General features: G+C 43.4%; 1 protein-coding gene across 2 annotated transcripts in view; it reads right to left on the bottom strand.

Annotated features, from left to right (window-relative positions):
- LIPK (lipase family member K) overlaps window positions 1-13,390 on the bottom strand; it is a 58,931-nt gene that overhangs the window by 11,715 nt on the left and 33,826 nt on the right. The window contains exons 4-8 of one of the 2 annotated variants that reach the window (XM_026014816.2): window positions 11,964-12,079; window positions 9,716-9,830; window positions 6,741-6,939; window positions 5,338-5,447; window positions 4,021-4,157 (exon numbers count right to left, since the gene is read on the bottom strand). In XM_026014816.2, coding sequence (XP_025870601.1) covers window positions 4,021-4,157; window positions 5,338-5,447; window positions 6,741-6,939; window positions 9,716-9,830; window positions 11,964-12,068 — 666 coding nt within the window. In that variant the 5' untranslated portion in view covers window positions 12,069-12,079. The remainder of the gene's footprint in view (window positions 1-4,020; window positions 4,158-5,337; window positions 5,448-6,740; window positions 6,940-9,715; window positions 9,831-11,963; window positions 12,080-13,390) is intronic. The other variant, XM_072723590.1, reaches the window with a different exon arrangement.

Raw genomic sequence — 13,390 nt, 5'->3', positions numbered from 1 at the left:
ATCCACGTGAAAGGGAAGTGCCAGTTCGTAGACGTGACCTACCATCAACGTACGATGTGAAGAAGGAGGTCACATCTGCCACGAAGGGCCTTTGCTTTTTGTCCTGGCAGCTGGTGGTGAAAGAGCCTGGAGGCCTTTGACTTCACTCTACCTCCACCCGCGCATGCGTGATGCAGCAAAATGACCACATGTCAACCCAGGACAGGTAATGGCTCCTTCATCCTCCCCTCAAGAGAGGGTGGTAGCGCAGGCAGCTGGCCACAGAGCACCCCACGCATGGCGTGGTACACAGGACTTGGAGGCTGTGATTCCCAGTTAGTTCTGGAGGGGGCGTGCTCATTACGTATGATTCTCGCATCAGCTCTTCCAGTAGCTGAATTTAAGGTTTCCCTTCCTGGGTGCGGGGCCCCAGGCCAGGTCACATGGCTTGCCAAGCAGAACATGGATGCAGCTCTCAATGGCCTGCCGAGCTGGGCACCATGGATCCAGAAAGGTGGGGAAATAGCTACATAATGGAAAGAGCACCGACCAGAGAGGGCCTGGTCAGATCTGGGTTCAAATTCTGGTTCCACTACCCGTTAGCTGGGTCACGTGGGACTGGACGCTTAGCCTTTTGGAGCTTCAGTTTCTTCTTTTAAGGAATGAAGACAGGGCGCCTGGTGGCTCAGTCAGTTAAGGGTCCAATTCTCAATCTCGGCTCAGATCATGATCTCAGGGCTGTGAGATCAAGGCTCGCCTCAAGCTGTGCGCTGAGCGTGGAGCCTGTTTGGGATCCTCCCTCTCTCTCTGTCCCTCCCCCTTCTCTCTCTTAAAAAAAAAAAAAAAGGAAATGAAGACAATACGGACCATCCTTACTCTTATAGATAACATGTAAAGAGCAAAGGGTCAAAGCAAGCTGTAGGTCAGAAAAAAGAGAGAGAAGAACATAAATGCCCAGGGGCAAACAAGGTGTCGGGGGGCAGGGGGAGCAATTGGCAAGCAGTCTTGTTGGCACCAAGTGCTGAGCTTTTGAATCTAAAGCAAAGTCAATGAATAAAACTAGACAATATTCACCAGGAACCTGCGACAGGCTAGATGTGATGCTTCAACTACAGCATCTCAAACATGTATGGTCTCAGCGAATCTCCCAAACAACCTGAATTATACGCATCTTGCACTCATTCATTCATTCATTTTCAACTTTACTGAGGAATAATCTACACTGTAAGATGTGAAATGTCTAATAAATGAAAGTTTGTGCTCTTTGACCTACGTCTCCCATTTCCGCCTCCTGTAGCCCTCAGTGACCACCATTCCATTCTCCTTTTTGGTGAAATTGTTTTTTTTTTTTTTTAAATATTAGATTCTACATGTAAGTGATTCAGTACAGTGTTTGTCTTTCTCTGTCTGGCTTATTTCATTTAGCATCACGCCCCCTAGTTTCATTCATGGTGCATGTGGGCTGTATTTCTTGATTTTCTTTTGACCTTTTCATGTTCTTTAAAGTTTTCCATTTTAATTTGTTCTGTTTTCCACAGGGGCTACACGAATTGGCGTTTCTGCCAACAGCATATAAGGGTTGACTTTTCTCAACATCCTCACCAACATTTGTTATTTCTTATCTTTTTTTGATAATAGTCACCTAGTGAGTGTGGGATAATACCCCACTGTGGTTTTGGTTTGGATTTCCCTGATGATGAGTGGCATTGAGCATCTTTCCATGTATCTATTGGTCATTTGCATGTCTTCTTTGAAAAAATGTGCATTCTTGTCCTTAGCCCATTTTAAAATTCAATGTCTTGCTTTTTGGCCATTGAAATGTATAAGCTTTGGTTATTAACCCCTTATCAGATGCATGGTTTGCCAATACTTTCTCCCATTCTATAGGTTGCATTTTCAACATATGGATCACTCCCTTTGCTGTGCCGAAGCTTTTTAGTTAATCCCATTTGCTTATTTTTGCTTTTATTGCCTATACTATTGGTGTCTTATCCAGAAAACCTTTGGCAAGAACAATGTCAAGGAGCTTTTCGCCTATGTTTTCTTCTAGGAGTTTTATGGTTTCATGGTCTTCAGTGTAAATCTTTAATCCATTTTGAGTTAATTTTTTGTGAGTGGTGTAACATAGGGGTTCATTTTCATTCTTTTGCATGTGGCCTTCCAGTTATCCTACCACTATGTATGGAAGAGACTGTCTTTTCCCCATTGTGTGTTCATAGCATCCTTGTCAAAGATTAGTTGACCATAAGTATGGGTTTATTTCTGGCTTCCTATTCTATCCCACTGGCCTATGTACCTGTCTTTTAAAATTATTTTTATTTTATTTTATTTTTAAAAAAGATTTTATATATTTATTCATGAGAGACACACAAAGAGAGGCAGAGACACAGGCAGAGGGAGAAGCAGGCTCCCTGTGGGGAGCATGATGTGGGGCTCCATCCCGGGACCCCGGGGTCACGCCCTGTGCTGAAGGCAGATACTCAACCACTGATCCACCCAGGAGACCCTATTACCTGTTCTCATGCTAGTATGATACTGTTCTGATTACTATAGCTTTTTAATAGAGTTTAAAATCAGGAAGTGTGATGGTGATGCCTCCACTTTTGTTCTACTTTCACAAGATTGATTGGTTTATTTGGGGTGTTTGTATCTCCACATAAATTTTAGCATAGTTTTTTTTTCTATTTCCATAAAAATTGCCATTGGAATTTTGATAGGGAGAGCCCTGGATCTGCAGTTCACTCTGGGTTGTATGGACACATTAGTGATACTAATCCTCCCAATCCATGAACACAGGGTATCTTTTTATTTATTTGTTTCTGGTTTTTTCTGGGTTGTATAGGTATGAGATTGAATCACTATAGGCTAATTTACTTATTTCTCACAAGCTAGAATCCCTGACTTCTATAAAAATGGTCTTACTTTCATCTGGTTTAATTGAAGTCACTGGACACAACGACCAGTGTTAGCTGCCATGGGGGAAGCCCTTGTCAACATGTAAGAGGAAAACACACTAAGCCACATGGACCAATTCACTTCAGTTGAGTAACTGGCCAGATTAGTTAGCCGTCAGCTTGCAGAGAGAATCTGGAGTTCGGGATGTTGCCCAGATTTTGAGGAGCTGACAGTCTGAGCATCTGTGAAGTGTGGGCAGTTGAGTAGGGTTGGACTTTCAGTGGGTGGTGCAGTTGGTTAAAGATCTGCCTCTTGCTTTCAGCTCAGGTCATGATCTCAGGGTTGTGCGATCGAACCCTGCATAGGGCTCTGCGCTCAGCAGGGAGTCTGTTTCACATTCCCTCTTCCTCTCCCTCTGCCCCTCCTGCTCATGCTCACTCTCTTTCTTTCTCTCTCTAAAATAAATACATTAATCTTTAAAAAAAAAAGTTGGGCTTTCAGTGATGGGGGAAAGTATGTTCTAGGCAAATCATGACAGCAACGAGTAGCTGACATTTATTAAAAGCTTATAATTAAATATAATTTTATTAAGACCAGGTGCAAGACCTGGTTCTAAGGGATTCACATGTCTGAACTCAATCCTCACAGCAGCCCTATGAGTAGGAACTATCATTATCCCCACTTTATGGATGAAGGAAAAGATTCACAAAACATTTATGATCTTGACCATATTTACCCAGCCAGCTAGGATACAATCCCACGCCATCTGCTCCATGCTGTGATCTTAACAGTAGTTACAAAGATCCATATTGCTCCTCAAAAACCAAGGGCCACTAGAGAGAAACTTAACCTACTAAGTTAAACAAATCAATCAACTCAACATTTGCTTTCTCTGTGAGTTGTGCAGTGACATAGGACGGAAGCCCCAATGTAGATTTAGACAACAGGGTCGGATGGTATCAGAGTGAGCTCTCTGAACCCTCTTGGTAAAATACCATCACTGGTAGCTCTACATGGACACCTTAGATCTGTTATAGCCTCAGAAGCATGTAAAATGTCATTTGTCTAAGGTTCTCTTCTCTTGAAATCAGTGAAAATAGAGCTCGTTTTAGTTACTACAGATTTAAACATGGAGAAGTCACATACCTTGACTACTTCCCTGGAAAGAGTTGTAAATTTTTTCAGAGGACTCTGGGTGTATTTCACTGTGATGACTGGAGCCAATGCAAAAAATATCTTAATCCTTTTAGCCAGCTCTGGATTTGTAGAGAATGCGATGAAGGCTGAAAGGGAAGAACACATTAGTTTATAGATTTAAAACAATTCTTCATTCATCATAAATGATAACAAAAGTAATCACATTAAGAACAATAATGACAGAAACTAAAAGAACAACTCAGAGTAAGTACCATTTGTAGGGAAGAATTTCCTAAACTTCTCAAGGATACAACTGGCTAATTCAAAACACAGTGACTTTCCTGTCCCTAGAGAATTTAAGTCTACTTGTAGACAGTGTTGCAGAAGGGGTTCAAATACGCATTGTGGGGCTCGTCTAGGTAAACCCCGAGGGCCATGCTCCCTTGACCGTACTCGGTAATATCAGACAGCACTGGGTTGCAATTTGGGCTTCCTATTCACGGGCTGCAGGACGTCTCTTAGTTTTCTCAATTTGCACACATGGAAAATAGAATCCTTAGAGGAGGATTCTTTTGAAGGTTGAATTACCCGTGTCTGTAACTGAAGGTATTATTTGGCATTCTCACCATTCGAGAGGATTTCCAGATTCAGCCACTTGTAAGACATGGATGATAATGGTCTCAAGTGCTTGTGGGTTGCAATGAGGGACACACGGAAGCTGCGTGGCATAGAGACCTACTCTACCCCAGGAGCCTGATTAGGATCCAGGGAGAGGAGAGGGACTGGTGGAGATGTTCTTGGCATCGTTGGGGTGGCTAGCTACGTGGGGAGCAGGGAAGGGAACAAATGCCTCACGGCATTGTCAGCATGGCCCACCAACCTCTAGCCCATCCTGATCCCCGTGCCTCTGGGAACTAAAGGAAGCATGGATTGTGGCATATGACCTCCATGCTTTGTCATTCTCTGCTTTCCTTTTGATGTCCTCCTCATTAGACTGCAAGCTCTTTAAGGGAAAGACCTGTATCATTTTTATCTCAGCCGTCCCAGCGTCTAAACTCGAGTCTGGCAACTATGTGTGTGTGTGGTGTACACACGCGAATCATTCCCTCACCCTCGGGCTTATCCATCAATCTCCAAATTCAGTCCTGGGGCAGCAGAAATCCCTGTTGTCATCCTGGTTTTATTTACCCTTCGGAAACCAGTCAGAAGAAATGGTTTCCCAGCTCAAGTCCTCAAGCTAGAGGATGCCCAGAGGGAAGAAGTTTTGACCCCTTCATGAATATGGAAGGTCCTGGGACACTCAGATCACTCCTGCCCCAAACACACCTATGGTGGTGCCTTGGGAGTGGCCCACGTAATAGAGTCGCTCTTGTCCTGTTTTCTCCAAGATAAAATTGATTGTGGCCGGGAGATCATAGTTAGCCATCTCATCCAAGCTGTCAAAGAGAAAGAACAACATAGTCAGAAGAAGAAGAAAAAGGCAAAAGAACACCATCTCACTGTCAGGCCTGCGACGGTTAAGCACACTTATAGCAGACAGAGATACCTGGCTTTTTGTTGACTTAAGACTGGAGTCAATTTAGAGCATTAGGCGTCTCTGCAACTTTGGAGGATGCCACCTTGATCGCAAGAGTAACATGGTTAAGAGACGAGAATTAGAAAAATCCGCTTTGCAAAGGCCCACAGAGGATTTTCCTGCAAGGCTCATCATCGTTCACTTAATTATAGATCAGATTTACCAAACTTCCTTGAAAAGAACAATACCTGCAGCGCTTATTTTCAAAGCAGATTTGTTGACATCAGCCCAGACCCACCGAACCCGAATTTCTGGGGAAGAGGTCTGGTGATCCGTGTATTTATCAATCACCTCAGGTGCTTTGGTTCTGGTCACAGCCGGGAAACACTCTCCCAGGGAATCAAGGTGATACTTGTAATCATGCCAGGACACGATTGCCCTGGGTGTGGACTTAGGAAATACCAAATGGCTTCTAGGAAGAAGGTGGGATGAAGCCAAGGCACGAGGGCTTTAGTGACCTTCCGGGCATGCTTCCCAGCTCTGGCGGCCCATAGGGGTTGGCCCCAGGACTCAGCAGGTGCGGCTTCTAGAGCAGAACCAGCCGGGCATCCTTCTATGGTCAGGCTTTCTCTCTATTTCCCCAGGACCTGAGTCCAGGGACCCGTCTTGGCCCTGCCAGCCTGTGATTTACTAGCAACCTCGGCAGATGGACATTTGGGGCATCATCTGTGCAGAGTCCCCCCAACCCAGGCTCACTCTTGGCTTATCATGAGCGTCTGGTTCTCAAAAATTGCACCCAGAACCTAGGTTCTGGTCCTATTTCCCCTTCAGTTTCAGTTTTCCTTTTTAGCAAGCACACCAGGTAAATGTCCTTTGGGGTTGACACAGGCAAAGTGGTTGGCAGTCCTGGAAGTCACCTTTCTAAACGTGATCTTTGCTTTCGAGGCTCTTTTTCTTTGCACACACAGCAATAAGTGGGATTTCTAAAATGAACAGCAATGCCACGAATAAGAGCATTTCTCCAGAGCCTGTGAAGAAATCCTGGGTAGGGAGACTTGTGTTTCCTTCTAGTGGATTCCACCGGTGAACGTGCGCAGGAAGGGGCAAGGCAGCGGGAGCTCAGCCACACACATGAACGATGCCCCCGTTTGACTGTACGAGACAACAATCGTATAAGTGGCGACTGGCTCCGTGTGAGTCTGGAGCTTCTTACCTGAAGGCCCAGTACTCTCGAGACTTGGGGGAAACCTTCAGGTGTCTTCTGGACCAGGTGTTTCCCCGGCTGTTCCCCATCCACACGTCATAACCGAAATCTGCCAGAAGGAAAGCCAAGCTGTTGTTGGGGAGGTTGCAGATCCAGTTAGTGGCGGACGCAATCAAGCCGTGCTGCAAATACACAACAGGCCTCGGAGCTGAAAAACACACGGGCGCTGAGAGCTTCATGACTGGACTCCTCCGTGTCTACAAGCCCCTCTCCATCCCGGCTGCCTGTGCGGCAGAGCAGAGGGGATGGCTGAAATCAGCCCCAGGCTACCCTGACTTTGCATCCTGTGTCAACTTACTTGGGGAACTTAACTGTCTTCTCATGTCCTGTGTGTCTCTTTGTAAAATCTGGGTTAATTATAATGTTTTATGCTGTGCTGCAGGCCCTGGAGTCACTCAAAGTCTGTGCTGCAACACATCAACCCCTTTGTGCCTCAGTTAGCTTATCTGTACAATGGGCCCTAATAAGAAATGCTACCTCCAATGTAGTCATAAGAATTAAATTAGAATTAAAATCCATAGGGGCGCCTGGGTGGCTCAGTCAGTTAAGTGGCTGACTGTTGACTGTGGCTCAGGTGATCATATCAGGGCCCTGGGATCGAGCCCTGCATTGGGCTCCGAGCTCAGCAGAGAACCTGTTTCAGGTTCTCTCTTTTCCTTTGCTCCTTTGCTCTTTCCCCCCTCATTCTCTCTCTCTTTCTCTCTCTAAAATAAATAAATAAACATTTAAAAAGAATGGTAAAAATAATAAAATAATATTGTATTATTATAATATTATGTTATAAATATAATATATTATTATATCATATTATAATAAAATAATATTAATAAAATAATAAAATAATAAAAGACTATCCAGCATAGTAAATTCTTTCTTTATTATTATTATTATTATTATTATTATTATTCATGTCAATAACATTTTACTTCTCAAGAAGCATCTGATTACAAAACTACATTTTTCTCAAGGTAATAACAGAAACATTAAAAACACCATTTTTGAATATCGACTGAGTGCCAGGCAGTGAGCTAGATTTTACACACGCTGCATCATTTAATTCACATTGTCAGAAAGCAGAAAAGCAAAATGCAAGATGCCCAGTGAAATGTTACACAACATAAAATTGTGAACTTTATATACAAAAATCCTGTTCACAATGTGGAATTGGAACAGCTGGACCGAGAAAGCGGGGAAACGGAGTTGTGACACAGGAAAAAGAGAAAGTGACCACTTTCCCGACTTTTACAAACGGTTTGTGGTGCTGGGCTGGCACCTAGGGCCCTCGGCTGCCTCACGGGGCTAGCGCCAGAGGTCAGACTGGTTACCACTGAGCCCCTGGAGAGCCCTTGGCCACTCTGATGCTGGAACTGGGTCTGTGTTCATTCCAGGCACCCAGTGGCTCAGGGGTGGAGCGTCCACCTCTGGCTCAGGCCGTGACCCCGGGTCCTGGGATCGAGTCCCACATCGGGCTTCCTGCAGGGAGCCTGCTTCTCCCTCTGCCTGGGTCTCTGCCTCTCTGTGTGTCTCCATGAATGAATATATAAAATCTTAAAAAAGTAAGGTCTATGTCCATTCTGTCTACCTTTGAAGGAAACAGGAAGAAGAGCTGTTACCAATTCTGCTAAATTATCGCCCAAGCACGGTCACCGGCCATGGGCCCCCTGTGATCCGGGCCCCGCAGCCTCTGTCTATGCCTCAGCGGGCCGCCTCATGCCTCTTGGCAGCTAGCTGGCAGAGCTGGAATAGAAGTTTGGGCCAAGTTCTCACGAGGATGTCCACAGGCACTGGAGTTCTCCAGGGGGATGGTTGGTTCTATAAGGTTAAGGACATCTCCCTCTCTCTTTTGGAATCTAGATTTTCCTCCTTACATGATTAACCGTTCGGATGCTGGGAAGTTGTGTTATAAAGACTCCTAAGTGGCAGAGGGGCCGAGAGACGAGAGAGGAAAGCAAACAGTCCTTGCCAGGCAGATTCCCCTTTTCTCCACAGGGATCAAGCTGCATCACAGGAGCTAGAATCAGCTCATTAATTAAACTTAAGTATAGCACTAATCGGATTTACTTAAAACCTGAAGTTCCGATTACTTAAGGACTAATTACAAATGAAGTAAGTTGGAAAGCTGTCATAGCGGCTGAAGCCAAAGATGGTGATCATGGCCAAGCCTGAACTTGAGTAAAATTGAGGCTGAGAGAAGTTTTCAGATGAGAGCAGAACCTGGAGGCCAAGTTGAGAGATGTTGGCGATTGGCTGGATGTAGGAAGCGAGGGAGAAAAAGACATCGAGATGCCTCTGAGGGCCTGGTTGTTACACCTGAAGAGGGTATTTCTAGAACAAGACCAGGTTTTCCTTTGTGTGATTTTCTTTTTTGGAGGGACAAAGTGATGGAGGAAAGTAAGACTAGATAAACAGTGTACAGTGGACCTTTGAACGACACGGTCCACTTAGATGTGGGGTTCTTTGACAAATACAGTACTATAAATGTACTTTCTATTCCTTACGATTTTCTTAACAGTTTCTTTTCTCCACCGACTTCATTGTAAGAACAGAGTATATGATACGCATAACGTACAAGATATGTGTTCATTGACTGTTTATGTTACGGATAAAGCTTCTGGTCAACATTGGGCTATTAGTAGTTAAATCTGGGGCGAGTCAAAAGTTCTATGTGAGTTTTCAGCTGCTTGCAGGAGGGGTAGTGTTTCCCTAACTCTTGTACTGTTTGAGCCAACTGCGTATCTAAACGCTTTGAAGACTCCAAAGGATCCCAGAAGAGAAATGGAGCAGGACCAGTAGAGGTAAAGAGTTTCTTCCTCTAGTGAAAAAGACCAGGCTCTATTTCAGAGTGAAAGCTGCCCAGCTGCCCTCAGCACACCTAAGAATCTCTGCTTTAGGCGTTATTCTTTTCATAACGAAACAAACCCTACTTTCTCCTGGACATCGTCTTCCACGAGGAATCCTGTAAATTCCGAGGACATAACCATCTTCGGTCACGACGTCATACTCTTCATGAGGGTAACCCCAGTAGGAAATAATCTGACTCTGAAAAGAAGAGAGGAAAAGAGACACATCCATGATGTCGGCTCTTGGTTTTTATGCCTACGTTGCAATGTACTTTAAGTTGTACGACTGACTGTTCAACTACGTACTGGGACAGAATGTATATGGCAGGAAAATCAGGATCACTTGAGGAGGGTTTAGAATTAGTTGCATGCAGAGGCATGGGGACATTTGCCTGGCCTGGTATTATTGATGCACCAGGTTCATTCCCAAAAGTTTGAAAAAAAAATTGTATGGTCATAATGAGGGAAACCATGAAAGACTGTGAAGGACCCTGTGACTAGTAACAAGTTACATGCCCAACAAGCCTTTGAGATGGGATTACACCCATTAAAGTGGAGAAAACAGAGTTTCAGCAAGATGAAGACTCTACCCAAGATTGTCCACTAGGAAGAGATAATGACAACATCAGAGCCTAAATAAGTTCAGCTCCAAAGCTCATGTCTTTACCACAGGATTGTGCAGTTGCCCATGCGAGGTGCACGACAGGTGTGCATATATTATGGGGCTATTTAAAGGGGTGGTTATGAGCCTAGACTCTAGAGACAAACCATATGGCATCGAAATCTAGTTCTTTCTCAGCTGCGCAACTTTTTTTTTTTTTTTTTTTTTTATGATAGTCACAGAGAGAGAGAGAGAGGGGCAGAGACACAGGCAGAGGGAGAAGCAGGCTCCATGCGCCGGGAGCCCGATGTGGGACTCGATCCCGGGTCTCCAGGATCGCGCCCTGGGCCAAAGGCAGGCGCCAAACTGCTGCGCCACCCAGGGATCCCTCAGCTGCGCAACTTTGGGCAAGTTATTTAACCTTTTCGTTCCTCAACTGTAAAATAAAAATAATACGAGTATCTCTTCACAGATTTGAACTGAGAATTATACATAAAGTGTCTAGAATAATGCCTGGCACAAAATAAGTGCTCTGTAGATGTGTATTATTCTTAGTATCTTTATAGAATAGTTAAGAACCGAAAGCGCCCAGAACAGGAAGAAAGAGAATGTGTGTGAATGTGAGACAAGAGGGAAGTTTTGATATGGAGACATATCGTCACGGACTGTGGGTTCAGCACTGTAGGAGGTTCGGGGTACCTGCTGCTTACTGTGGAGAGAGGAACGACAGGAAACACTAATTAAACTGTGACACTTTCATTCTTACGGTTCTAACACAAACTTGGTGTGGGGGGAGGCCAGCAGTGGTGCACCATGTATACAAGAATATGGGATAGCCCGTTGGGATGAGGCCCAAGGTGAAAATTGGTCATTTGACTTTTCTTTTTTCTTTTGTTTTTTTTTTTTCACTTTTTCTTTCTTTCTTTCTTTCTTTCTTTCTTTCTTTCTTTCTTTCTTTCTTTCTTTCCTTCCTTCCTTCCTTCCTTTCTTTCTTTTTCTTTCTTTCTTTCTTTTTTTTCTCTCTCTTTTCCTTCCTTCCTTCCTTCCTTCCTTCCTTCCTTCCTTCCTTCCTTCCTTCCTTCCTCTTTTGACTAGCACTATCCCATTCCACTTTATTCCATTCCATTTTTTATATAAATTTTTGCATTAAGATACTTTCAGTTCTAAATATCAAAACCATGTCTGGCTTATTAAACTAAAAAAATAAACCTGATACAACTCATAAATTTAAGAAATTGTTCTAGAAAAAGCTTTAGGGAGAATGCAAGGAAATTCTGTAGAGGTCATCTGTATGAAACTTCTGTTCAGGAAATCACCATCAGATGGTAGCTCAAACCACCAGAAAAGTGAATATTACTGCCCCAACTTGGCTCAAGTCTTTCAAGGTTTAAATTAGGGATCCCTGGGTGGCTCAGTGGTTGAGCATTTGCCTTCGGCTCAGGGCACGATCCTGGGGTCCCGGGATCGAGTCCCATGTTGGGCTCCCTGCAGGGAGCCTGCTTCTCCCTCTGCCTGTGTCTCTGCCTCTCTCTCTGTGTCTCTCATGTATAAATAAATAAATCTTAAAAAAATTTAAATTAGCAACTTTCAGCTCCTGGTTAGCCATGCCAGGGAATAGGGGAGTGAGCAGATTTAGTCAGTGTAGAGCTGGGTGTAGACAAGCACACCAATTATATCTAATTGATGATAAATTAATAATTTCTTAATATTTTTTCTTAATGAAAGACTTACAATATTCATATTAGCTTCAGGATTTGTGATACTCCCTTTCTTGTGATAACCATATATAGGTCCAAGAAGAAGCATCCCGTATGCTGCTGCTAACAGCTGCCACATTTGGGGTCTGCCTGGGAAAGGAAATATTAAAATATTTGTCATCAAAGAGAATTCTACAAATGAACTTTGATGTAATCCTTCTATAATACGACTGCAGGAGAGAGTAGAAACATACTTCTAGGTTGTGCTTTAGCCAGCAATAAACTTAATATCAAGACTCATTCCATGAAAAATCTGAAATTATGAATTTTAGTAAGAAAAGAAAGAATGAAGGGAGGAATGAGGGGAAGAAGGAAAGAAGAAAGGAAGAAATCAACATCAAATAAGTCTCTAATAGATAGCTGGACAAAAGAAGGGGATGTAGAATTTGCAGAGAAAGAAATATAATGGCCAATATATTAATAAAGCACATTTAGTATCTCCAGTTATCAAATAAATTGATTCCTTTTTTTCTGATCACAGGACTAAGCATTGGCACAACCTTTATGGAGACAAATTTATTAACATGTCTTACAAATTTAAAAATATCCATACTTTTCACTCAATAATTCTGTTTCCAGCAGTCTATCCAAGAAGAAAAATAATATACATAATAATAAAGAAATAAATATTATAGAATCATTCCTGATCATATATCTTAAAATAGTGAAATTTACCAAGTAAGAGATTGATAAAATATATTATGGGAGAATGGTATTTAGCCACCAAGTATAATGTTCATATGTGTTATGTGAAATCTCTATTATAGAATATTAAGGGAAAAGCAAAGTAAGCTGTGTACATATTTTAATTTCACTGACAAAACAAATGATAAAGAGGAAAGAAAAAGACTAAGTGTCACCTGCCAAGCCCCTTGTGATTGACCCCAAGAGCTGACCTTGACTGCCCACGTACGTGTACCCACCTACTGTCGTCCCACATTTTCCTTAAGTTCTTTTTTCTAGTTTATCTCTTCACTCAGAAAAAAACATGAGGGGCACAGCATCCCATGATGGAAACCAGAACTACCCCGCAAGCAATAATGAGGGGAAGAGCTCTGGTGGCTTAGAGCATCCAGGCTGGTTTGAGCTCAACCACAGATCACGCCTGCGCAGATAGACCATGGAGTGACCCACAGTTACCTCGACCTCATTATAATACCAAAATCTCCTCCGGAGGAGGAGTGCAACCCTATTGACATAACATGCAATGTGTGTAGAGGCATGGCTCCTTCCCGCCCAGCTTGACCTTACCCCTGCCTACACATCAGATGACAAGGCTCCTCTATCTGAATATTCATTCTAACCCTGAATAAAAGGAACCCACCCACCCACCTTTGCTGGGAAGTCCCACCTTTGGAAGTGGTCCCCCCACCATCTGTTTATTTGCTGCAAATAAAGTTT

Source organism: Vulpes vulpes, chromosome 10 (assembly GCF_048418805.1).
Source record: "Vulpes vulpes isolate BD-2025 chromosome 10, VulVul3, whole genome shotgun sequence".
NCBI lineage: Eukaryota > Metazoa > Chordata > Mammalia > Carnivora > Canidae > Vulpes > Vulpes vulpes.
This window is presented reverse-complemented; position numbering and strand designations above follow the sequence as displayed.